Source organism: Cyprinodon tularosa, unplaced genomic scaffold (assembly GCF_016077235.1).
Source record: "Cyprinodon tularosa strain WSP-4 unplaced genomic scaffold, ASM1607723v1 ctg621, whole genome shotgun sequence".
Lineage (NCBI taxonomy): Eukaryota > Metazoa > Chordata > Actinopteri > Cyprinodontiformes > Cyprinodontidae > Cyprinodon > Cyprinodon tularosa.
This window is the reverse complement of record NW_024039365.1, coordinates 204,192-230,384: the sequence shown is the minus strand read 5'-3', so window position 1 is coordinate 230,384 and position 26,193 is coordinate 204,192. Positions and strand designations below refer to the sequence as shown.

At 38.0% G+C, this 26,193-nt stretch overlaps 1 protein-coding gene across 2 annotated transcripts in view; it reads right to left on the bottom strand.

The window, feature by feature from the left end:
• iffo2b (intermediate filament family orphan 2b) overlaps nt 1-24,383 on the bottom strand; it is a 38,700-nt gene extending 14,317 nt beyond the window's left edge. The window contains exon 1 of one of the 2 annotated variants that reach the window (XM_038307832.1): nt 23,472-24,383. In XM_038307832.1, the coding sequence (XP_038163760.1) occupies nt 23,472-23,917 (446 nt within the window). In that variant the 5' untranslated portion in view covers nt 23,918-24,383. The remainder of the gene's footprint in view (nt 1-23,471) is intronic. The other variant, XM_038307833.1, reaches the window with a different exon arrangement.
• Nucleotides 24,384-26,193: the final 1,810 nt, after the last annotated feature.

Genomic DNA, 26,193 nt, shown 5'->3' with positions numbered 1-26,193 from the left:
CTGTTAGTTCAATCTCTAACCTTCTGCTCTCTCTGCTTTTCCTCAGAGTAGCTTTGCCTCGTCTGTTCCTGTTTGGCTGTGATGTCATCCTGGAAAGAAACATCAGCTGTGCTGCTTCTATCAACACCCTTGTTTATAGATGCTGGAGATCGGCCTGTTTTCCAGTGTGGTCCTGTTTCTCTGACCGTGACTGGCTGGATGTGCTCTCTTCGTCCTCTGCCATGGGAGCTGCCTTGGAGCTCGTCTGCCTGGCTGTGTGTTTCCTGGACGGGGCCGCCTTTTACAGCTGCTTTTTGTATCTCTGCTTCTGTCTCCTTGAACCCCAGTCGGCCTCGGCAGATGGCCGCTCACACTGAGCCTGGTTCTGCTGGAGGTTTCTTCCTGTTAAAAGGGAGTTTTTCCTCTCCACTGTCGCTACAAGCATGCTTAGTGTGGGGGATTGTATTTGAGTCAATGAGTCAATGCAATCAACTGGTTTTCCTTAGATAGAAAACTTTGTATCAATTTGACTGTATGATCTGGTTGAACTGTAAAGTGCCTTGAGATGACATGTGTTGTGAATTTGGCGCTATAGAAATAAACTGAATTGAATTGAATTGATCCAGGTCATAGTCATTTCAAAAAACCTTAAAAAAAAAAAAAAAAAAAAAAAAAAAAAAACAATCCACTGGACTTGGTTTCCAAGTTGAAGATGTTTCGCTTCCCATCCAGGAAGCTTTTTCAATTCAAAATGTCAGAAATAGCATTGATTACGAGGCTTTATAGGCCTCGAAGTCCGATGCTTTATAGGCCCTAACTATATGTTACACATTGTTTCTTTAAAGGATCATCAAAATCATGAGAAAAATACACTTATAAAAGGAAAATTATAGTGTCTGTATGAGACTAACGGTTAACTGTAAGGAGACCATTTTGATTTTAAAAACTGCTTTTCAATTATTATAATTATTAAAAAATATAGTAGTCTTTAGCTATTGTCATGACCCTGCTCATTTTAAATTCTACAAAAAGTTACCTTTTTAATACATGTAGATTTAGCTTAACAGCAGACAATTATTACCCTGAATCAGAGTAAAGTCTACAGTTTGATCAGGTTATGTAGATCTGGAGTTTGATGTGAAATATGAAATAATCGCCCAGAGAAAAGGCCTTTTTGTCAGAAAGTAAACACGTTTTGCTATATGTTTTAAATGTGATATATTGAAAGCCAATTTTTGTCCTTACAAAAAAAACTATGAAATGTTTTGAAGAAACTAAAATACTCAAATCGAGGTTAAAACTCTAAATCCATAGGTTCTGTAAACGGATGTTTAATTTGCATTTGCTTATAAAAAAAGGTTTCACTGGTATTAATTAATTATACCTACTCTTTCTTTCATATTACACACAGTTTTGCTCAGCCTGGGCAGACACACCTTCTTGCCATCTTGGTTAAATTCATGCCAAGACAAGAAATGAACTGCTGAGAATTCTGTGGTCAGGTTTTTGGTTTAAGGTTTTTTAAAGGGTTTTAAAGGCCCGAAAATATTAGTTTGAGTTGTTTTGATTTCTCTCTTATATAATCCAAACATGCATGGTTAGCTAGACAGACAGACAGACATATAGAAAAACAGACCAACACACACCGACAGACAGCCTTGACGTTCAGATTGTACAGAGTGTTAACGTTCCCAAATCCAAGATTTTTCCTGACAGAGCCTGAAAGCTAAAATAATTAACATCAGATATGCTATAATTTGCTCAGTCTAACTGTTACCTGGTTAAAATCTTACTCTCTGTGGTTTTCTGAGAAACCGAATGTACCACAGATCTTTTGTATAACTTAGCCTCATTTTAAATGTCTGTTTACATCAATGCTAAATATCATTAAATATAAGCAATTTTGAGTCTTTATCATAAAAAGTGTCTAAACCTAAGGGTGTTGTTGTCATCATCCCTATAGTGCTTAGTAAGATATGTTTACAGAGAGGAAAAACATTGAAGTTTTGCATTTCCAACAGACTGATTGTCCAACTCTGATTAGTAAGCCCGAGCATAGGTATATGCAACGGTGCGTTAACAATAATACTTGAACTTTATTGATCTCACATTGGAGAAATTGAACCTGGGGAGCATTGTGGGGCACCACTCTGGGTCTCTTGCTCAAAGACCCATAGTGGCAGTCTATGGTAGTGGGGTTCGAACTCAGAACCTCTGGACTCCAAGCTCTATGCCCAAACCACTAGGCTGCCACTCCTCATTACACTGTCACAAATACAGAGGCTTTTTGCGAGATTAAACCAGGTGACTAAAATGTTTCCACTTGAGGCGAAGAAAAATGTTCATCTTAAATGCAATAAATAATTCATTTTTTTTTTTATTAATCAAGATTAATTGTTTCAGCCCTATTACATACTGATATACTATTAGGGAAAGCCTCATTATCATTGAGAAGTCATGTTGATTCTCACCAAGTCTTTAAAATGTTTGAGATCAGAGTTGCAGTTTTTCAAAATATATTTTTGCTTTCAAGCTATGTAAAAAATGTTACACAATAGAATATCCTGGGACAGATGACTGCAACAACGTACATTTCTTAATGAATGTGGATCTAAACATATGAAGGCAGTAACCAAAAATAGATTAATTAAAATACAGCAGTGCTCAAGTCTGAGACACATGTCAGTCTCTCCAACTCAAGAATAAAACAGAAATAAAATATTTATCTTTTGGAACATGGAATGAATCTCAGAGCATCCTGATAAACAGTATTTTTAACTGTGTAGACTTTAGGTTTAGTTTGGTTTTCTCAAACATTTGATTCTGAGATGTGAAAGTATCATTTAGGATCTGATGAAAATGCAACTTATATGACTTATAATTTGAATTTTACCCGTATTAGAATATTTTACACTTTTTTTGTTTACTCCTGTACTTTGACCCTTGGTCAGGCATTAAAATCTGACTACTGCTGCAGATAATTACCAAACCAGCTTTGCATTTCCCCTCAAGGTTAATGTGAACGTGTAAAAAAAAAAAAATTATCAACAAATTCAACCAGTTGTTAAACCAAACCAATCAGACTATCAAATGTTACCAATACTTTCAAAGGATACTTCCCAGCTATTAATTTGTCTTGCTGGGGCTCCTGGCAATCAGTTCCCAAGTTTAGAAAACATCCAACCAATGCTAATAAAGATTTGCTGCAACCTATAATTACATTGCTCTGGTTTCCCCCCCGTTGCTTCCCCTCTTGTCATATTACTATGCTGTATTTGGACAAAATTAGCAGCGAGTGTCATTATGTTGCTGTTTGTATTGGAAATAAAACTCAGAGGCCTCAGCTGTCTAAATGTAGGCGGCAGGGCCCCATTACACATTGTCTTTGATATGAGACAACAACTATACTCAGTCTAACGGCTCCTAGAAGACAATGAGAATTACAGAATGAAGGAAAGAAAGTTATAGTGTGAAGTGACAGCACTGTTTTAGACAGCCCTGAGACGTTGAGTCGTTATAGGCCATTGTGAGAAGGATTCAAATTAAAGGGAATTTCTGAGAGTGGGACTTAGAAAAGACCGGGTGAGAGACATTCCAAAGAATATACTATATATTTACCAAATGAGGCAGAGATTACATAACATTAGCAGACCCTTTCTAACCCTTAGCCTTTACCGAGGAGAAACTTGTGTCTCTAGAAATCCACTTTCCCAACGAAACTCAACTTTGTTTACATCCAGAAGCCACTGACTGTTCACTGTCTAATTAGAAAGAAGTACTCCTTCTCACGGCTCGGCAGCTTGCTCTCAAATTAAAAGCCTTATTTAAAAAAAAAGCTGGCAGCAGTGTTACAGGGTGTGCACCCCTCTCGGCCAGACTGCCGCAGACCTCTGGCTGAGGTCACTGGAGTTCACAACTGCACCAGATCCTCCAAAGTCGCATGCTTGGCACAGCATTTTCATCACTTGCGTTGTCACTACCTGAGCCTTTGCCATGGCCTTTCCAGGTATCATCTGAACTGGAAGTGATAATGGTACAAAGCAATTAAATGCCCATCAGGAGGGAAACTAGCCACAATAAGTAAGTCAGAGCTATTTATATCATCAGTCAAGTGTTATACAGTCTGCTTGTTTATTAAGGCAGCATTTTTTCCATGTTATTTGAAGTGGTTAGAGTCAATAAAGCCTAAAAGAAAACCACCAGGTATGCTTAAGAATAAGAACAAAACCACTTTCTCTGTGTGACTGTTCTTCTTGTACCTTTGGCGTGACTAAGTCAAAACGGAAACACTGGGAGTCTCCTTACAAGGACAAAGGCAGCAGGAGGGTTGGAGCCTGTGTGAAATCAACGACATTTTGTTTACTGCAAAACATACTCTTTGCAATCTCTCTCAAATAAATCTAAATTTTACAGAATTGTGCCAGTGCAGTGAGAAATCATTCTGTCCACTGGTACTTTTTTTTTCTGGTTTTGGCTATTTCTAATGCTTGATGTTTTCCCTTCCACTTCTTAATTTCAGAAAATATAACCCGAGTTATTACAAAGTATAGTTTCCAAGAGATGATTTCAATTGTTAAGGAAACAAAAACTAAAAAGAAAATCTAAACTGACATGGCCTGATGTGAAACAAGTAACTGCCCCCTTCACCACTTGGCACCAATGGTAGCAACAATGAATCCTTTACATTATCAGGTAATATATTTTGTCTTTAACTAGGCTGCCCTGTAACCTTCCTCCTGTAGAGGTCTTTTTTTTTTTTTTTTTTTTTTTTTACTCTTCATAAGTGTTTCCTAAGCTGATTTTTTCCAGATCATGAAACAACAAAACAGCTGCAGCCTAAAAACCATTAACACTTTTTTTGTGATTGGTTGACAGATGTTAGCACAATAAACACCCACTAAAACATCCAAAAAATTTGCACTGAATATTGTCTGATATACAAATTTGGTTGATGATCTAAAATAATGTAAGCGGATCAAAAAGGCAAAAACAAGTTATCGGCAAGAGGGCAAATAATTCCTTTGCATGATACCTATGGTCTACCCACAAACTTGGAACTGCAGTTACATAAAGTCATTTTGTTCCCATTTTTAGCAGCTAAAAAAATTATTCACCAAAAAATTATAATGTTAGGGATTTATTGCACAATTTTTCAAATGTCTGATCCCACTCTCCACCTGGAACGGCCTTTTCTATTATCACAAGGAAGTTGCAACACAACAAGAGGAAGTTCCTCACAACCAAGAGACCATTTCTCATAACTTTTTTAATGAGTTTAACAATAATGTTACTCCCTCTCCCTCCCCTTTGGAGAAAGGTTTGCACACCAGCTACCTCACTGCCAACCCCCACCCCCGCCTGGGGACACAGATCAGCTTTAACACATCCTGCTAATGATAATCTTCTCCAGCTTGCTTTGATAACAGTGCACCATTTCTTTGGAACATACAATTATCAAATAATAGTGTACATTTTTCTCTCTACATTGGGGCCAAAATAGGAATAATATTGAGTTGTTGAACTTCCAAAGGGTGGATAGTTATGCAATATGCAGTAAATACCTAAAAAACCCCAGAGGAAAACTTTGAGGTGTGGTCAAATGTATTACAACAAAGACTATGTAGCTCATTGCAAATAAATCTACAGCCAGACTACACCCTGTTCAAACTACAGGTGCTGGTCATAAAATTAGAATATCATGAAAAAGTAGATTGATTTCAGTAATTCCATTTAAAAAGTGAAACTTGTATATTATATTCATACATTACATACAAACTCATATATTTCAGATGTTTATTTTGTTTAATTTTGATGATTACAAATGACAACAAATGAAAATCTCAAATTCATCATATCAGAAAATTAGAATATTGTGAAAAGGTTCAAAATTGATGGCCCCTGGTGCCACACTCTAATCAGCTAATTAACTCAAACCACCTGCAAAAGCCTTTAAATGGTCTTTCAGTCTAGTTCTATAGGCTACACAATCATGGGGAAGACTGCTGACTTGACAGTTGTCCAAAAGACGACCATCGACACCTTGCACAAGGAGGGCAAGACACAAAAGGTCATCGCTAAAGAGGCTGGCTGTTCACAGAGCTCAGTGTCCAAGCACATTAATAGAGAGGCGAAGGGAAGGAAAAGATGTGGTCGAAAAAAGTGTACATGCAAGAGAGATAACCGCACCCTGGAGAGGATTGTGAAACAAAACCCCTTCAAAAATGTGGGGGAGATTCACAAAGAGTGGACTGCAGCTGGAGTGAGTGCTTCAAGAACCACCACACACAGACGTATGAAAGACATGGGTTTCTGCTGTCGCATTCCTTGTGTCAAGCCACTCTTGAACCACAGACAGCGTCAGAAGCGTCTTGCCTGGGCTAAAGAGAAACAGGACTGGACTGCTGGTGGGTGGTCCAAAGTCATGTTCTCTGATGAAAGTAAATTTTGCATTTCCTTTGGAAATCAAGGTCCCAGAGTCTGGAGGAAAAGAAGAGAGGCACTTCATCCACGTTGCTTGAAGTCCAGTGTAAAGTTTCCACAGTCAGTGATGGTTTGGGGTGCCATGTCATCTGCTGGTGTTGGTCCATTGTGTTTTCTGAGGTCCAGGGTCAACGCAGCCACATACCAGGAAGTTTTAGAGCACTTCATGCTTCCTGCAGCTGACCAACTTTTTGGAGATGCAGATTTCATTTTCCAACAGGACTTGGCACCTGCACACAGTGCCAAAGCTACCAGTACCTGGTTGAAGGACCATGGTATCCCTGTTCTTAATTGGCCAGCAAACTCTCCTGACCTTAACCCCATAGAAAATCTATGGGGTATTGTGAAGAAGAAGATGCAATACACCAGACCCAACAATTCAGAAGAGCTAAAAGCCACTATTAGAGCAACCTGGGCTATCATAACACCTGAGCAGTGCCACAGACTGATCGACTCCATGCCACGCCGCATTGCTGCAGTAATACAGGCCAAAGGAGGCCCAACTAAATACTGAGTGCTGTACATGCTCATACTTTTCATGTTCATACTTTTCAGTTGGCCAACATTTCTATAAATCCTTTGTTTTTATTGGTCTTCAGTAATATTCTAATTTTCTGATATGATGAATTTGAGATTTTCATTTGTTGTCATTTGTAATCATCAAAATTAAACAAAATAAACATCTGAAATATATGAGTTTGTATGTAATGTATGAATATAATATACAAGTTTCACTTTTTAAATGGAATTACTGAAATCAATCTACTTTTTCATGATATTCTAATTTTATGACCAGCACCTGTATTTACTGATAGTATTCCAAGGTTCTTCCCAAAGAATTCAACCCATGATCGAACATCATGCATGTACGTTTGACTGATTATACTAAATTGTCCTCCGATTTGGGCATAAGCATTTTTTTGTGACCTGTGCAGCATCTATGCATTCCATCGCTAGAACAGCCTCCACCTCCAGCATACACTTCATCATGTAAGGAAACCCTGAACAGGTCTTTAAATTCTGTGGAGCACCAATTTAAATTCCCACACTGAAGCTTTAGAAAGAGTCAGTTTCTCTCTGTAATTACTAATCTGCCCACACCCTTCCAGCTTTTAGGGGACCAATTTACAGATTAAATGTCTATTATGTAAAGTTAACCCTGGACTACAGAAGCTGAACAAAGTGTCCCATGATTTCTCCTCCTCACCCATGATACATTCGCTCTCTAGGAGACGTGTGGTGGGAGCTCGTGTGATTGTGATGTCATCGTTATGAAAAAAATCTCAGTTTTTATTTTACGTCCGCCAAGGAAGTTATGTTTTATGGGTTATGTTTTTGTGTGTTTGTCGGTGTAAGTACAAGATAACTTGACCATATTTTGAAATGCCTGACAAATAGTGAACAAATGTCTTCTCCTGAGATGTATACCGCTGGAGCTAAGAGATCTGTCACACCAATGTATCCTTTTTCCTTCTTTTTCAAATAAAATCTAAAATACAAACAAGAAATATCTTAAAAATCTCCAGGGATTCTATTTTTGCAAGGCACAGAAGATTCTCCCATAAGATAACATCAAATCCTACAATTGTTCAATGCTTATGTTATAAATTGATCTAAAATTATTGCAAAAGCAGAAAGAAATAATTTTATGTCCCTTTTTCTCTCATAAGATTTTATTAGTGCCATGGAAATTTCTCTTAGTGATAGCCAGCATTAATGAAACAGGAAGTAAAAAAAAAAGTATCTGGCAGCATGGAGGACAAATACTTGGTAAAGTTAAGGCTTCCTGTATAAAACAATGCAATATCTTTATGAATTAAAATACAAAACGTAAGATTTCTCTCAGAGATGATGAGTGAAATGTTTTCCCGATGACTTCAGCCATTGTTGGTGTCCATACACTGATCACAATCGCTCCCTTCTCCACTAACTTTCGTTTTCAAAATGAAGATTTCAGGAAACATGCATCTGCTGCACAGAGATGTAAAATATTGAGCAATTTTTTCATCCCTTGAGTGGAACCATAGTAGGTCATCGATTAACTGTCAGGATCCTGTAATCTATAGCCTCCTCCCGACTCCACAGAGACACATGTGTAGCACGTTAATGAAGCAGTCATGTGAAATGGATCAGACCACTACTGGAAGCAGCTTAGGAGCCCACCGTCTGACTGTAAAGTGGTCTCCGCCAAAGGGTCTGCATTTCAAGGTCAAAGCTCATTTCTCTGCTCTGCGTCCCTGAATGACCCAGTTTTAACCCTAATTCAGACACACACCATAAATCACAACATCTTTCTCAAACAGAAGTTAGTATCTGATATTAAAGCAGATCACTTCCTGGTTTACTCACTAAACTGTGCACAGATCACATAAAATCACTGACAGACATTTGTTTTATGCCCTTTCAGGACAGACAGTCTTAAATATAACCCCAGGATAGCAGACCTGACGCAGACAATAACAGCGGGAGTTTTTGTGTTGCTATGTGACGTAAGCCCTCACAAGTTGCCTGAAAGATATCTGGCATCTGTCACTGTTCAGCTGTGAGATACAGATTTAGAAAAACAGCCTGACTTCCCTTCATCAATGATCATCATCTATATTTTGGTATGGCTACTGAAAAACAAGCGTGCTGCATTTAAATTCACAATGAAATCCTTCTTATAGGAGCCTTTGTTGCCTCCAAAGGAAAATTCTGATCCCTGCTCTGCAAGACAGGAATTTTCCGTGTTTATCTTCTGGATTCATTGGGATTTAACAGCATCTAACCCAACAAGTTCTACCTGGATAAATAAAGGTTACATACATACTCTCCAAATTCCAGTAAAAGACATACAAGTTTGAAATGTAACTAAAATCTTAAAATCTGCTCAAATTGTATTCCTTTACTTCCACTGAAAGAAGTTGAGCATCACACCACTGCTGTTTGCAGGAATGCACAGACATAATTAACATGCAACACATTTCCCTTTAACATCTTAAAATGTGTCACTTTAATACTCTTTATTCTCTGTCTTTTTTATTTAAGTATTGTGCAAATGTAAATGGATAAACAGGTATAGACCACATAGTTTGCTATAGCGAATACAAACAAATTACACAATGCAAACCTGACTTGGAATATAGCTTCATTTACTTAATTGCCTTTATGTTACACATATCCTACAAGCAATTACTATTTCTGTTAAGGGAATAATATTATAAACGATTAAATTTTTACTATGGAGAGCATTTTCTGTTTTTTTTGTGGCAAGTCATTTGGTGCCGCAGGATTTTTTATAGCACAAGAAGTGCGATTTAGATTGCAACGATGTAATAATATGCAAATGTTAAAATACTGTTTGGAAAAACACAGGTGCTCTTAACATTTATCCAGATGCATGCCTGAAATGTAAACCTGATGTTGTATAACTAAAATATAATTAAAGTTGTTTTAGCAGCAGTATGGTTTAACATACAGAGCTTCTGAAAGCGTTTTGTCATAGGAGCCATTAAAATGTCAAATACCGAAAGCTGCTTTAAAGCTACAGTGTGTAATAATTACAGGGATATAAAGTCAGAAATTTAATATATTATACATAACTATGTTATTTATCATCACCTATGAGCTCAGCCTTTTAACCATAATATTTGCGTTGCCTTAGAATTCGTTATTTATAATTACATAGGAGCGGGTCTCGCAGCCATGGAGGCTGACATCTTTGCGCTACGGCAAGCGCTGAGGCAACAAACTAGCGATTGCGAGATCTCCCATGACGCTCAAAAATAACTACGGCAAGTTGAGAGAGATGAACTGAGACGGTACTGAACAGTAGATGGCAGTATTATGCCTGAGAAGCGTTTAGTCTGCCTGAAACCAAAGAAGAAGTAGAAGAAGCAGGTATACTGCGCCTCAGTAACAAGAAAGGTGAACAAGGCGGCAGGCGTGAGTGACTTTGCAAACTGTTTGGCACTGTGTGGCCAAACATCAGACGAATGGAGGATCATGCCTACTCTGTATCACAACGAAAAGCGGCGGACACCGAACCCCCGTCATCTAAGAAGCGGAAACACGACGAGAATAAACGCAAGCGTGACAAGAAACGGCAAAAAACACGGATCAACATTGGCACGGCATTTACACGATGGAAGTCACTGATGGAGGAAAAAGGTTTTCAAAGTGACGCTCAAGTTGCCAGTTTTCTCTTGGACAGGTAATTAATCCTACACACACAATTGTCTAATATCACTGCAGTTTTTGGAGTACAGGATGCTCAGACCTGTCTAAAACAATAACATGCTGCGGCGTGATGATGCTGTTCCTCTCCAGTATACTTATTCAGCAACGTCCCTGACGTTTCATAGGTAATGATTCAGTAATTTTCTGTAAAATAATTTTCTGGATATATACCTCGGTTACTTCTCTCCGGCTCCTTTGGAGATCTTCAAGCCTTTCCTCCTCTGCTCTCACCCCGCTGGCTCCCCTCTCTCGCCTGGCCCTAGCTGCACGGCCTCCCTGCCCTCGCCCTCGTCCTCTCCCTCTCCCTCGCGTTGTAACCCCCGTGCCACCAAAATGACTTAGACTCTGTAAACGGGGAATATATATTCTTCCAGCGAACACAATCTCGCTGTTAAACTAATGACTACAATTACTTCGTCTGTTTATATCACCATGCAAAGCAGCTCACCAAAACGTCACAACGATGTAGAAAAAATAACGGGTATATTTATTATCTTAAGTCTACATGAAATCTATACCCTACTCAGACTAATGAAATACTATCTGTAAAATTATCTATGTAAACAAACCTCATCACTTGAGAAGGTAGGTGATGTGGACGTCGTGGAAGAAATTTTGTCCCGTAACGCTCGCCGTACTGTTGGGGGGGAGAAGCGGTGGGGGGGAGATGTTCATGTTGCTGCGGTCTGCAGTCTGACCGCTAGATGTCGCTGAAAATTACACACTGTAGCTTTAAATTTTGCCTCCATGGAAATACTTTTTATATATTTCCAAATAAGAAGATCTAGACTGTACAAACTGATACACAAAGAGCCACAGTTTGTTTGATTTGGATGCAAATCATGGTTCTGATGTTCTTTGGAAAAAGGCAAAACCATGAAGGAGCATCTAATGATGATTTGGTTGAAGACCAGGAAATCCTTGCTTTGCACGAATGGCCTGACGGTGTTGCAACATGTCTTACCCCTATCTTGCCCTTGCCCCAATGCAATACCAAAATGTTTTCTTTCCTAAAAACAAAGGTGTGTGTGTGTGAACTGTTTTTGTTTTCATTGCAAAGATTAATAATTGCTCAGCTCACACAGTCAGACAGAGCCACCTTTATTTTTTTTTTCTCTGCCCTGAGGGTTGATTAGTTAGAAACTCTTTTAAGGTAGCGACAAATACTTAGATAATCCCACATAATTACAAGGATATTAAAACTAACGTGTTTAACCTGGGAGCACTTTCAGAAAATGAAATAATTACTTTTGATTCTACGTAATGGCGGTTATTCTCTAAACTGTAGAGACATGCCATGGTGCACCCAAAGATAATTGTTTTTATTATTATGATAGCTTGCAGTAACATGTTTTGTGGGAATACCTGAATGAGTCTCCATGAACCTGAGTTTCACTTTGAAAAGAGAAAGTAAGACTTGATATGGACTTTTGTTTTAATGTGACTTCTGTTTTATGTTGTTTTCCTCCAATAATAATAAGAAAAAAAATCTAAAATGAGAACCAGTCGGATTGTGTTTCGCTTTTGTGCAAAAGGCATAATTGTGGGTGAAACAACATTTTTCTCCCATCTCAAAGCATCTTGTCACTATAATATTTAGCTGTGATACTTGCACTGGTTCAGCTCATCCCCACCCATGTTACAGAACAGGCATAATAGCTTTTGGTTCCTGGCTGACTTAACATAAAAGGGTGTTTAATCGTACCGCAAAGAACAGCAAAATACTTCACTGAGAAGAGCCAACTGGGTGTCCATAAATCCCTACCATCTTCTGTTTTCTGTGATTAGAAATGGTGCATGGAAAACAAGCTGCAAGCCTGAGCCACATCTGGGTGGAGCTCGTACTGGGGGAGATGTTCTATTAGAATACAAAGGAAGATAAAAGGATGTTTGCTGCTGGCACAAATCCTCTCAGGTCAGGGTGTGTACAGTGAAGCTATGTGACACACAATGCAGCCAAAAGACATCACCTCAACGACAAATAACTTTCTATGACTCTGAGTACATACACCTGCTTCTTCATGTATTAAACCATGCACAACCAAAGGAAAGTCCCTAAGGGTCACATCCAGGGATGAGACGATTTCATACAGGGCTTACAGAACAAACAGTCACGCATCTGAAGACGTGAATAAGAGCTTTTTTCGTTAGACCTTTTATCAAAGAGTACTACTTTGTCGAGTTCAAGCACTATCACAATATTTAGAAGCACCGATTAGAAATCCTAATTAAAGATCTTTATAGATGTTTAACAATACTATGTTACTGGCTATCATTTACTGTATGTGTTGTAATCCTTAGAAATATGGCAATTTATCTAAGCTTAAATAAAAGCAGAAAAATTAATTCTTGCACAATCAACCCATCTTTCAATAAACAAAAAACATGAAATACACTTAAATATAACAATTTCTTTTAGGGTTTGAAGTGTCCAGGCATTAAAATCAACATAATTTGACTTGGGGTAAGAAATTCTGTTTGAAATTGAATATTTCTATCTGAGAACAAAGGTGAACGATAGACACTTGAATGTCAGCATTACAATATTTTCTCACACTGAAAAGCTTAGAAAAAAGAAACTTTTATTAATCAGATGCTGTAATTATCAAGTGCAATTATCACACTGTTTAAGCGTTTTTATTTAGTAATGTGTGGCATTATAACAGACTTATTTTTCTTCCAATTATCTGATCATCTTAAATAGTAAAGAAAAGAAAACATGGCTATGAAGTTTCATAAGCCATAGAATGGCTACAGAATCTCCTAGACCTGCTTACATCTACAGTTTGATTTAAATTTCTAAAACAGTTTTAAAGGTAAATGATGCAATAGAGGGTTATGAATTAAATCTTTTGTAAGATTAAAACTGGTAAATAACTTAAAGCAAAGACTTCCCTGGTTGGTTGTATTTTAGGCTTGGATACTGAGACGCACCAGATCAGATTTAACATCGCTGTCAAGACTCTGCAGCCATCCCCCACCAAGTGCAGCGTTATAGATGACCCTGTTATGTACACGTGATTTTATGTTCAGTTCATAGGCCTGAGGTGCTTGGCAAGCAAGCATTTCCTCAGCTGTAACAAGCCTTTGAACTACAGAGTTTATTGAGTCTGCGTGCTGCATCAGCACACATGGGTCTAAGGAATGGGGGCTAGAGCTTTTAGAACTGAACCTGTCTTAAAGGGAGGGCAACGCTTTCTTTAAAGTATCACAAGTAAGTCTACAATAAGACAGATGCTAACGGATTTTACTTACTTTGCCTGCAAAGACTCCCAATTAATCGTCTTACAGTATTTCTTTATTTCATAAGCCAGGTGCATTTCGGTACTTTTAAATATGACATCAAGCCACTAAGCTCAGCTGTATCAATACCCATGAATAATCTATCACAGGTGCACAGCAGCAGCTTCAGAAACATGCACTGAGAGGACTAAGAGGAAAAGAAAGCAGAAAAAAAAATCTAAATCAATTCCTTCCCTCCAATTTCCTTTAGAATGTTTTTGCTTCAAATAGGACATTTTCTCACTTATTTTACTTTTTAGTCTCGGTACAATAAAGAAACTATATTTGTAATTTTTTTCTGTATTTTCTATATTGTTGGTGGCTCCCCAGACAACTAGGTATAGATTTAGAACATAATGTGCTGTGTTTACAATAAAAAACTTCTTAATCTCCTAAACCTGTCAATCCTAAGGACAGCAATCCAACATTACAGTTCTGCCACCAGAATATTAAGAGTGACTGCAGTGTGTTCAGGGAGATGTGCATTATTATTTTCCACCACATAGTTATAAAGCAAACTATTTTGAACTAATTTAATCAGAGCACCCCATAAGTGGCAAGAGGCAACATTTAAACTCCTCTTTTAATGGCTTTATAAACATTGGGTTCCCTTCTAACAATCTGTTGTGAAGAGCAGATTCATGGGGTTTAAAATAGTTTCTATGTTGACACATATTGGAGCAGTGGATCTCTGCAGCTCCTCCAGAAGGAGGGTTGTCACAATAAAAAAATGTTGCAGGATGTTAAAGACAAAAATATTGTCATTAAGTTTGAATCCTAAGTGCTCCAAGAATGCAGCTGTCACATCTGGCTTTGAAATCATTTTCCAGATTTTAACCAGCATTTCTCTGAAATGCTTCCCCTCATTCAAAAAGTTCTGCAGGTACACATCCTACACTAAGAAAATGATAAGGGGAAGAATGAGTGGAGACCGATGTACCTGAGTTTCTTTAGCAGAAAGAGAGCAAGACACAAGACATTAATAAAGATTAGCCATTGAGCTCAGTTACTCTATCACATGTCCTCATAACTTCATCTGGATTTGAGAATATCATTTTGAGATAAGAAACTGAGAATCTTCTATTGTAACTCCAGTTTTACATCTTTTCTTTCAGTAGCATTTTGGGAACATGCAGGGAATACAGTGATGATGAAATGATGGGCAAGTTACAAAGTTTTCATTATTTTGATGCTATATTTACGATATGTCTGTATATGAGCCTTTATAGTTAAACACCCCAAATACTTAAGACTGAGCAAAATTAAACTGGATAATTTCTATGGGAGTGATTTCTTTGGATGCAGGTTTATATAAGCATACTCCCACTCCAAATCGGATCAGTTTGATGCTTTTCTCGACAGCCCAGAACTAAACAAGTTATAATAACATGATTAACTGGACTCAGAACTTGATTGAATAATTTTACAATAATTAGAGTATTTCTAAAAAGGATTTCTAATAGTGAAACCTTTATTTTGTGACCCAATAAACTGTAATAATTCGTTTTCCTGAAAAATAATGCTGTAATCAAATTCTATCTTTAGTTTGAGAGAATCCAACTGCAATAGATTTATTTTTAGTTTTTATATGGAGGGGTTGGTGGGGATAAAAGTGATGAACAAACTTGAAATAGAATTATCCACTACTCTGTGGCTGTAACAACATGAAAGATTTATAATACCTTTTATAGCAATTACAAAATAAAACAATTATACAACAAAACAAACAATCATAATGCTGTATTTATAATTTGGTTGGGGTGTAACAGAGATTCACGTGTGTTTGTGATAAAGATATTTGTCTTTAGAACTCCTTCCTAATCTAAAGATTACAATTAAATCCCTGCTAAACTCCCTGTGGATTATAATTAATGCCAGGCTCCTAAACTAAGAAGGGAGCTGGTGTTCACATTAATAAAGAACACTTCTGCGGTCCTTGTTTATTTTTAAGAATATATTTTTATAATATCCAAGTTATTTTAATGGGTTTACCTCTATAACAGATCTGCTACGAACTACTGATATGTGTGGGATTGACAGCACCCAAGTTAAACTCTTCATATGTAGAATAAAGAGAGTCTGTAAGCATAAACAGACAGAGGAGGAAAACAACACAGAACAGAAGCAAGAACAGCAGATACAAAATATAGCCTCAACTGGAACTCTCTGTCCCAAAGAACGGAGCTTTCAGAGTTTCTCTCAGTCCTGCCATATTTCAGCAGCACTTAAAGAGGCCCCTGTTGAGCCCCGTAGCTGCATGCCAGGACTCCGTGCAAAGCTCGAATGGATCTCAGTGCCTTGGTGCTAGGTGACAGCTTAAGAGAAAATCCCTTTCCTGAATAGAGGGCCTAGATTATACGAGGGGCAGCAAGGAAACAAAAGCTTCAGGGCACACTTCTCTTTATCAGGCAACATGATATTTGAGCTACTGTGATTTCCTAAATGCTTCAGAGTTTTATTTCACCTCATTACATGTACACTTCTATGAGACTCTGCCTTTAATCGCTGTTAAGGTTATTGACCAAGATCAAAGCCCCCAAAAACTGTCCTCACTGAAATCTTATTACATTGATCCAAAACACAACCTAACCACATGCACTATATTCAGCTGCATGTGAATTATTAATGCAGGAAGCAAAGGCCTCTAGACAGTTCTGGTTTGCTCGGTGCCCTGTAAGCTGCAGCAGATTGACAAATCTGAAAGGAGCAGAAAATCATCCAGAAATTGATCAATTCAATGTGTAACGCAACTGCAAAAAAAAATGTTTGAAGGAAAAAGTGGTGCACAAGCTGGTTGCATATGTTTGCACACCCTTAAACTAATACATTTTACAGCAATCTAAGCATTCCTTCTTCTTTGGTAGAATTCTCTTAGAATCTCATAATGGTTACACGTTCCCTTCTGAAGGGCCCACTGAGTTATTGTCGATTATAGTCTGCAACTACCATTTAATGGTAAATAATGCTGTCTTCCTCTCATGAAGTCCATGATTTCTCAGTATAGATACATGGTTGGCCCTGCTGTGTAGCTAAAAAATGAAATTGCTCTTCATCACCTTTCTAACAGACATTAAAATGTTTTGGAGCAGAACTGCCTGGGATTTGAAACGGTCACTTTCTAATTGCATCCACCCTGATAAAAACAAACCTGTTTCGTTGTAGGAGTAACACCAGATCATGACGATGTCACCACTGTGTTTTGAAGGTGAGCAATTCTTTATTATGGAATTTCTACCCCAAGATTTTAGTTTGGTTTCAACTGATCATAACTCTTTCTCCCATAGGGTGAGGACTGGGTGTGTTCTGTAGAATAAAATCCTACGGTCTCAAAAAATTATTTCTTATCCCAGACTTATTTACAACTCAGAGGATTGCTGTCACATGTAGAACACACCCAGCCTCTAGTGGAAACTGCTCAAGCTGTTTTGGTGATGCTGTTTTATCCTTGGCAGTCTCTTTCTCTAATTTCTGTCCTGTCCTTAAGAAATGGAAAGAAAAAAAAATGTGAAAAAATGTGTAATGTTCCTGTTACTACATATCTTCGTTGTGGGATAGCATATAAATGATGCTCTGGAAATGTCTAGGCCTTTCTCCTGACTGATTCTCCATACAATGAAATCCTGCTGATTATTTAGTCGTTCCTGCAGGTTATTACTTTAGGTAATAACCTGAATAGCTGAACTTTATTTGCAGTTATTCATGTTTCCTAAAATAATAATCAAATTATTAGGTAAAGGGTTTTGCCCACATATATCCACAGTGCGGAAAGGTTTTATAATACCATACAGGGTTACATAGACTTTTTGGGACTGCTATATGTGAGTGTGTCTTTGTGTAGACCTGATAAGCGCATCCCACACCTTCAGCAGAAACTCATGCAAAAAAGCAAGGCAAACTATCCACTAGGCAGCGCATATTCTTAGAACTGAACTAACCTACCGCTATCTATAGTTACACTGGGCTTTATTACATGCAAACATTTGTTCCTATATCTGTTTTCCATGTCAGTGATCTGTTCCAAACTCCTCTGTGCAAAAAAACATGCAAACTCTAAACAAATCTCCAGTTAAAGTTTGTGCAGAGGCTTTCAACTGTTCCCTGCTGTCAGATATGCTCATCAGAGTCTGTCAGGGTTTTGAAAGCCTTTTAAACTGAACCACACACTGGAGGCAATTACTTCTAGCCTCACTGACCCAAATTATAAAGATCATGTCAACAGCAGACAGTAGAATAAGACAACAGTTAAAGAGAAATAGCTCAAATGTATTCCTTCAGTGACAGAGTCTGTAACCCAACTGTCCAGACAGTGTGGCACTAAGTGGACATGTAAAGCAGCTTGTCTTATATTACATCTCATATAAGCAAAACTCCCCTGCATATACAAGTTAGTGCAATCTGAATCGAAACTGTTAAGTTAAGCACACTAATTTGGTTCCTTAACTCTTAGAAATCTTTCAGAATTTGGAAAGGTAGTTTGCATAATGATGACCCATAAACCAAATACAAAGTCACAGTAAAATACCTCTGCCTCCCTGCATCTTTTTCAGAGCTGGAAATAAAAGAAACACTGTTCTGAGGCTACAAAGCAGATGGATTAGTTAAGGATAAGAAAAATATTCTTCTTTCTTACATCCAAAAATACATCCAAGTAAACTCAGAATTTGATGACAGCATTTACTTATTCAATACTTTTAGCAGCAGCTTTCAGAAACCAAAAGGTAAATTGTTGCAAATTGTATTTTATAATGATGTTCAATTCCAGATCCAACTCTAAAAGAATGAAAGCCTGATGAAAAAACTGGACGATTTAAAAAATCCCTTCATTTTTATAAAATGTATATTAAATAAGACTGAGGATTTAAAATATCAATATCCTGAAAAGTTTAACTCAAAGCGTCAGAGATCAATTTTAACCTTTAAAGTCAGACTTTATCTTCATATTCAAATAAACTATCTATCCTTTTTCTTAATTAATCTTTCTACTCACCCATCCTTTTGCTATTCATTTTTTAATCCATGGATTTAATTTTAAGTTCATTGTACTAATTCAAAAAGGCTTTTTTTTCATTTTTGTAGACTAAGAATATAAATAAATGCTTCCTAATCGCACACCATTTCTAATTATGCCTATCTTAGTCAAAGCATTTGAATGTTTCGCATGCCTGTAACCAAATCAATAACCAAATAATCTCAAAATAATCTGATACAGGCCCAGCTTTGTTGACACACTTTACAGACAGATGCAAATACTGTCAGATAAAACCGCCACTAATCAGAAAGAAAGTGAACATAAGAAGCTCTGTGGCTGTTATCATTAAACTGTTCCACTTTAATTCAAATAACGGGAGTTTAAAAATAATACATTTTGAGTTTCAGTCTTTATGTCTTTTTCTCTATCTAAATGACTTTTTTAAACACAAAAGCATAATACACGCCTCATTTCTCCCGCTCAGGCTTAATTTTTTTATTTCTATTAGAATTAGGTGTGCTACAAAATGAGCCACAAACAAACAAGTTGGTATAAATTAAGGTGTGAGCGCAAGTTGGGGAATCAGACAGCAGCAAACTGGCCATCAAACACTTTGTGTGTGTCCAAACATGTAATGCTTTCATAAATCAACAGGGTTGTACAGAAGCACAGAGATGGAGAGCTAGGAGACCCTTGGGAGCGAGGGTGCCTTACAAAGCAGGCTATGTGACACAGGAAGAAGCAGAGGGGCAGGGGGCCTGATGGAGGGTGGAGTGAAGGAATGGCTGAACACAAAGAAAACAGAACAGAATGGACACAGCAAGACACAGCTGAGGGACCGAGTCCTGAAACGTGACTGTAGTAAAGAGGATTTAGTCTGGGAGAGAGAGACAAAGCAACTGGGCAGTGATGCAATCACTGAACTTATAGCAAGAACTGGATTGATTACCATGATTATTGCCCAATAAAAAAGGCTGATTCACACTTTTTTAAAATATGAAAGTAATACTTTTATAAATTAAACTGCTTAATTAAAAATCTTTTGACTCGTCATTTTGAGGAAATGTGCATTTAAATCCTTACTGTAAGTCAGGAAAACTTATTGTTATCTGACAAGTGAACTCCTAATTAGTGGAATTTGAAAGGTTCAATGACTTATGAAGTCAAAGGCTTACATTTCTGACCGATGAGGTAGAGATTTTGGATTTTAGATGCAGGATGTTTTCTGTTTGGCTGTTTTCCCAGCTGTTGTCGGTCATCTTCTCCAGCAGAAATGCACAAAAAAGGACATGCTTGGGTTGCAGGGGAGGACTGGGCAGGATATTTGGTTTCCCAGCAGAGTATTCACATTCAGTGCGACTGAGTCAGTGGCCGTCAGAGTCGACCTCACCCAGCAGACAGAGGCCTGTAAAAATGCCTCTCAGCTTGAGTCACGATGCTGAACAGAAGCTGTAGCCTCTTGGCTCGTCTTCCTACAGCAGTCTGCCGGCCGGCTATGACGTCGGCCAGACAGGGGAAGCTGTGGTGAGTCTTCAAGGAAACACAGTTCATATGACTCCGTAACTGAGCCATCCAAAGGAATTTCCTCAGGCTTTCACATCCTTTATATGAAGCAGCTCAAGTGTAATTATGTCTATAATCTCTTCACTCCAATGAGAGGCATGCTTTGTCCAAATCCATCTATGCAGAAATCAACTCAGCAAACCCTTCTGTCATCCTCCTTTTTCTTCCTATTTTTATTCTTAGCTACAAGCAAACCTTTTAATACTTTTTTATTTGTTAAAATTGCAAGTCTTCCTTGTGCTCTTTCAAAGTAGTTATCAGTAGCTTTTAGGGTTTGCAGGATTTCATAATAGGGTATTAGGCCAAATTTAGCCAAAGAAAGTTGGCAGATAGCCTGCATGTGTATCTATGCCACGAAGTACAGTAAGCAGAGCAACAAACTGTGTTCTGCTGAATCAATAAAAGAATCTTTAATTCAAACATCCAAGCTCAGCTTATCTCTAACATTATCATATTCACTGAGTAATCCTTCCTGGTTTGTTAACATCAGTCACCTGCAATGTCTTCACTACCAAAACTCAGTTAAAAGAAAAAGCTGCTGTGACATTCCATAAATAAATACGAGAAGTTACTGCTTCAGCCGCCCAATTTTAGCGCATGAAGGTTTCTATGACATAAAGACACTGGAAAAAAATTCTAATTTAAATCAAAAGAGCTGACAAAAAAAATTATCCTTTTTTTTTATTTGGTGGAAAACTCAACCAAGTTCAACCCACTCAAGATTGTGTTGTTATCAGCCAATAAACATGTCAGAATTCCAAGGCTTCAAACTGACAAAATGATCCATCATATCGTTCCTACGGCTCATTTAAAGTGGATACAAAAAAGTTGTGTAAGGTCTGTCTCATGAGTCAGTACACAGTTAACAAAAACAATTAAAAAAAGTTGCTGCTCATTGCTATTCAGCTGGCTGAAAAAAGCTTTAAATTAGGGCATTTGCAGAAACTCCTGGTGAGGAACAACATGGGCACACATTGAGTGTATAATAAAGCAGGTTATCCATCACTTATTGAGGTAATGCGGTTTTAAACTTGCAGTTGGCAAGCTGCAAGCGACATGTGTGTTAATGAGCTGGAGACTCAAGCAGATTAATGAACCTGCTAGTACCAGCCAATGGGACTCACTCCATGTGTTACTCTTTAGTCAGCAAAGGGTACCATGTGTTGTTTGACATATGCTTGAAATCTACAGCTAAATTTAGCAGGTATGGCCTCTACATGTTGCATTAGTTTACAGCTAAGAATTTTAATATGATAATTTATTTATGGCATTATTATAAATCAAAAGATATGTTAGTAAAATGCTGTTAAAATAAGAAGGCTATTAACAATATTAAGGCTATATTAACCCCATGCATGTGAAGACATTTCAGAGATAGAGAGGTCATTTAGCGACAAACTATTGCACATCCGCAGATCCTTCCTTCCATTTGATGTCGTGTTTACAAACATGCTGCTGGTTGCACAGCTTCTTGATTGGATCAAGAATTAATCAATCAAATCACTAAACAATTTCTGACCCCCTAATAAATGTTCTCAGGTGTTAAAAAATACAAATGTTAATGACAACAGAAGTTAAGAGAATATCAGCAGAGTTTCTTACCTGCTCTGTAAAGGTTTATTTCTACTATCTTTTTGTCATCTTGCAGTTTTTTTTATTTCCCTTTTCTTCTTTTTAACCTAAAGGTTTCTAGTTTATTAGATAAATATGTATTTATTCATAACTGCACAGCATTTTTTTTCCTTACTAAGAGGTATTTTCTTTCTCTTCTGCTTTACAGCTGATCTTTTAAAGTGTTGTTCTTCACATAATTTTCTGTTGTGACGTGTCTGATGTTTACTTTTTTGTAAACTGGGCTAAACTTTCCCACTGTGGGACAATAAAGGTATTTTTCATCTCATCCTAATTTTCTTTTACCCACCCAAATCATCCTGGGCTCAATATGTAAAATCAAAACAGAATTTGCATCAATTAGTCTTATGAAAAATCGCCTATTGGTGCCAAAACAGTTTATCTGTCTTTCATACTCTGAAATCTTTTATTATTATTTTGTTTACAGATTGAACTAATGCAAAAAGAAAAAAACTGTGTCTTTGTGACAGGCTGCTGGTATGTTGTAGAATCAATTTAATTTTCACAGTCTTCCTTTATAAACACAGGGTCATGCAACTTTTTTCTGCAGAACTAGTAGCTTAAAGACAAATTGATTTAACAAACAACAAATATCCTGCGGGAAATGTTCACGAACTAGGATGAGATAACTTAAGAGTTCCTAAAAAAGAAACAGGATCATCTGAGGAAAATCACTAAAAGACTTTTGATGTAAGACTTTCAGAATGCATAATGTAATTCTGTTCTAGTACCTTTTCAAGATAATGTGCTCAAAAATAACCTTACAGACAAAAGTGATACAAAGCAAATTGGAAAAACATTTTTAATATAATGATTTATTTATGTGTTTGAAGATTTGCTTTTTTGTATATATACACTTATTACCTAATAAACTCAAATAGGCCCTTTAGAAGCATCTTTATTAGCAATGTTAATATATTATTATTGTTCTTTTAGTAAGAAATGATAGTAAATACTTGAGATGTGAATGACTTAAACTTCAAATTAAAGGCAGGTGATTGACTTGTTTAGATGAACAGATTGACCATCTTGAACCAACCAGTGATCCTTTCTCAGCTTAGCTGAAAGTAGGTGTTGTGACTTCCAGATGGGATCAAAAGGTCAAAAAGCAGCCTGGCCTGACCCAGAGATGAAGCTGCTGCTGTAGCTATGGCTGAGTTCATTCAGGGACAAATGAGGATCATGAGAGGAGTTGCAGATGTGGGCCAGATGTGTTTTGGTCAGAGGGCTGCGAGCCTCATTCAAACAGGAACAATATATTAATTGTTATTATTAACCCCTGCAGTGAATAAACTATAAGTCTGCCTATTATACACATAAACATCAAGCGATGGATGACTTTACTCACTTTCTCTTATACTCGTCTCTCTCTCGCTTTACTTTGGCCAGCACGTTGTACAGAGCCCTCAGTTCAGGCGTGATGGTGTCGATCTGGACTCCGACTCCGTCCGGGTGCGTCCACGTCACTCCGGGCCCCTGCAGGGTCTCGAAGCGCTCCCCTTGCCTCCGGATGTGGGTGAAACTCCAGATGGTCCCCGGCAGCCTGGACTCGGGTCCGTCAGTCTGCACGGCGACCTCCCGGCCAAAGGGATGCCTGCAGAGCGGCCGCTGCAGGGCGCGCCGCAGCTGGCTCTCCAGCAGCTTGTTCCTGCGCTCCAACTCGTGGACTTTGGCGAGGAAGCAGCGGAAGCGCAGGTTGAGGGTTTTCAGCACATGGATGTTGGAGCCCAGGTCGTTCCGCAGGGCGCTGGTCACCGGACCGGGCGGAGGTTCGCAAAAAAACAGGGAGCTCATGATGAACAACAAAAATAAATTAAATAGCTTGTTATGGATTAACGGCGACAAAGTAACCTGTTGTTAGTTATGTTTGCATCTTCCTTCTAATCTCCGCTCCCACTGGACAATTTCTCCTCAGAATGCAGAAGATGGGGGGACCATCACTGACTCTAACATGGGCCCCTGCAGCAAATAACCCCAAAAAGTCCTTTAAGAGGCACTGATGGCTTCATCTCCTGACGGACCCGGAGGTTTGACGCAGACCGAAATAATAGGAAGCTTCAATCCCCGTCTGCCTCATCTTTCCTGCCTCCTTCTTTGTCCAGATCTGCTGATGCTGCTAGCAGACTGAGGAGGTTGGCTTTCTGTCTTTCTCATCCCCCGCTTCACCGCGGCTCTATCCAGTCACCATGCGGGGCGGTGGGGCAGGATGCAGCGCCGCAGAGCCCGGCCTCTCCGTGGATCATGTTGCAAAGTGCTAAACTCGGCACTATCACCTTATCGGCCCCTCCCACGTCCCTCCCCACGCCTCTCCCTCTGTATGGGGCGCCGTTTGCAAAGTTGCACCGTCAAAAATGGAAAGGAAAGCAACATTGGTGGTTATTTATTATCAGAAGTCAGAATTCTGAGATTAAAGTCAGAATCCTGAGAAAAAAAAGTCAGAAATCTGATTAAAGAAAAAGTCAGAATTCTGAGATTAAAGTCAGAAATCTGAGAAAAAAATTCAGAATTATGAGATTAAAGTTAGAATTCTGAGATTAATGTAGAAATTCTGACCTTTTCCGCTATATCAAACTGAAATAAAATTTAAAAATCAGTTAACTTTTCTTTTTTTTTCCACTGGCCCTAATCCTCTTCCATAAAAAGAGGTTAGTTTTGCAAAGTCAGATTTTCACTCATACATTTATAAATATCACGTTCCAAAATAAGTATTTAGATTGACAGCTAATATATTTTTAGCAAGCTAAATATTTATGTTTCCAAATTAAATATTTAGCTCGCTGAAAAAATATTTAGGGCCGCAGTTTATAGAAATGTCCTGGCCCCGGGGTCTTTCTGCATGGAGTTTGCATGCTCTCCCCATGCATGCGTGAGTTCTCTCCGGGTACTTCGGCTCTCTCCCACAATCCAAAAATATGCCTGTTAGGTTGATTGGCATCTCTACATTGTCCTTAGGTGTGAGTGTGTGCATGGCTGTATGTCTTTCTATGCCTCTATGTTGCCCTTCCACACCTGTCCAGGCAACCTGTCCAGGGTGTATCCCACCTTATGCCCATAGACTGCTGGAGACTGTACTGCAACCCTGATGGAATAAACTGGAGGTGATGGATGGATCAAAAGATATTTAGCAGGCAATCTGTATTTATTTTAGAACTTTCATATTTATACATATGAATGACATAATGGAAACTTGACTTGGAAAAACTAACCCCATTTATTTCTCTTACAACTCCCTAAATAACCAAAGATATTGCTCTTAATTTTGGACTGGTTATTGCACAGGGTGTTTACATGGGCATTTATATATATGGATATTTATATGTAAGTATATATATATATATATATATATATATATATATATATATATATATAATTATTACACTGGGTCAAATAGTAATTGCACATTATACATTATATATAGTGATTTTCCCCTGGGATTATTAAAGTATGTCTGATTCTGATTGCACAAGTTATTGCCGTTGTACTGTTGCATTGTAGAGTCTGGTTGCAGCAGGGATGAAGTATTTCACTAAAGGAGCTGCTCAGCTCCTCTACAGACTGGTGCAGAGGGTGGAAGGTGGTTTCCATGATGGATTAATGGTGTAACTTTACAAATGGCACTCCATACCTCTGACTCAGTGATGAGAGATTCAGCTCAGGCTGTATGATTGGACTTTATCAATGGCATTTTGGTCTGTTGAGATCCAAAGGGTATTTTTTAGGTTTGATTTCAAAGTAACAAACTTCTCAAATGTATATAAAAAATAGATTAAATAATTTTGCAATGCAAAAATGTCCTATTTAGTTATAGTTATGATATATTTATTAGTTTCTTGCAACATTTTACTCAGAACAATTGTTTTAACTGCATGAAAAACATGCAGAAGAGAATTTATAGCCACATACAGTAGCTACCTTAACTGCAATGACACACACAATATTTACCTTGTAAGTTGCAAGACTTTGCAAAACTTCGATTAATATGTATAAAGTACCAGAATATAAGCTTTTTCTAAGTTCTAAGTGTTTTTTTGCGATAGTAGGCTGACAGGAAAGGGGGTATGAGAGAGGGA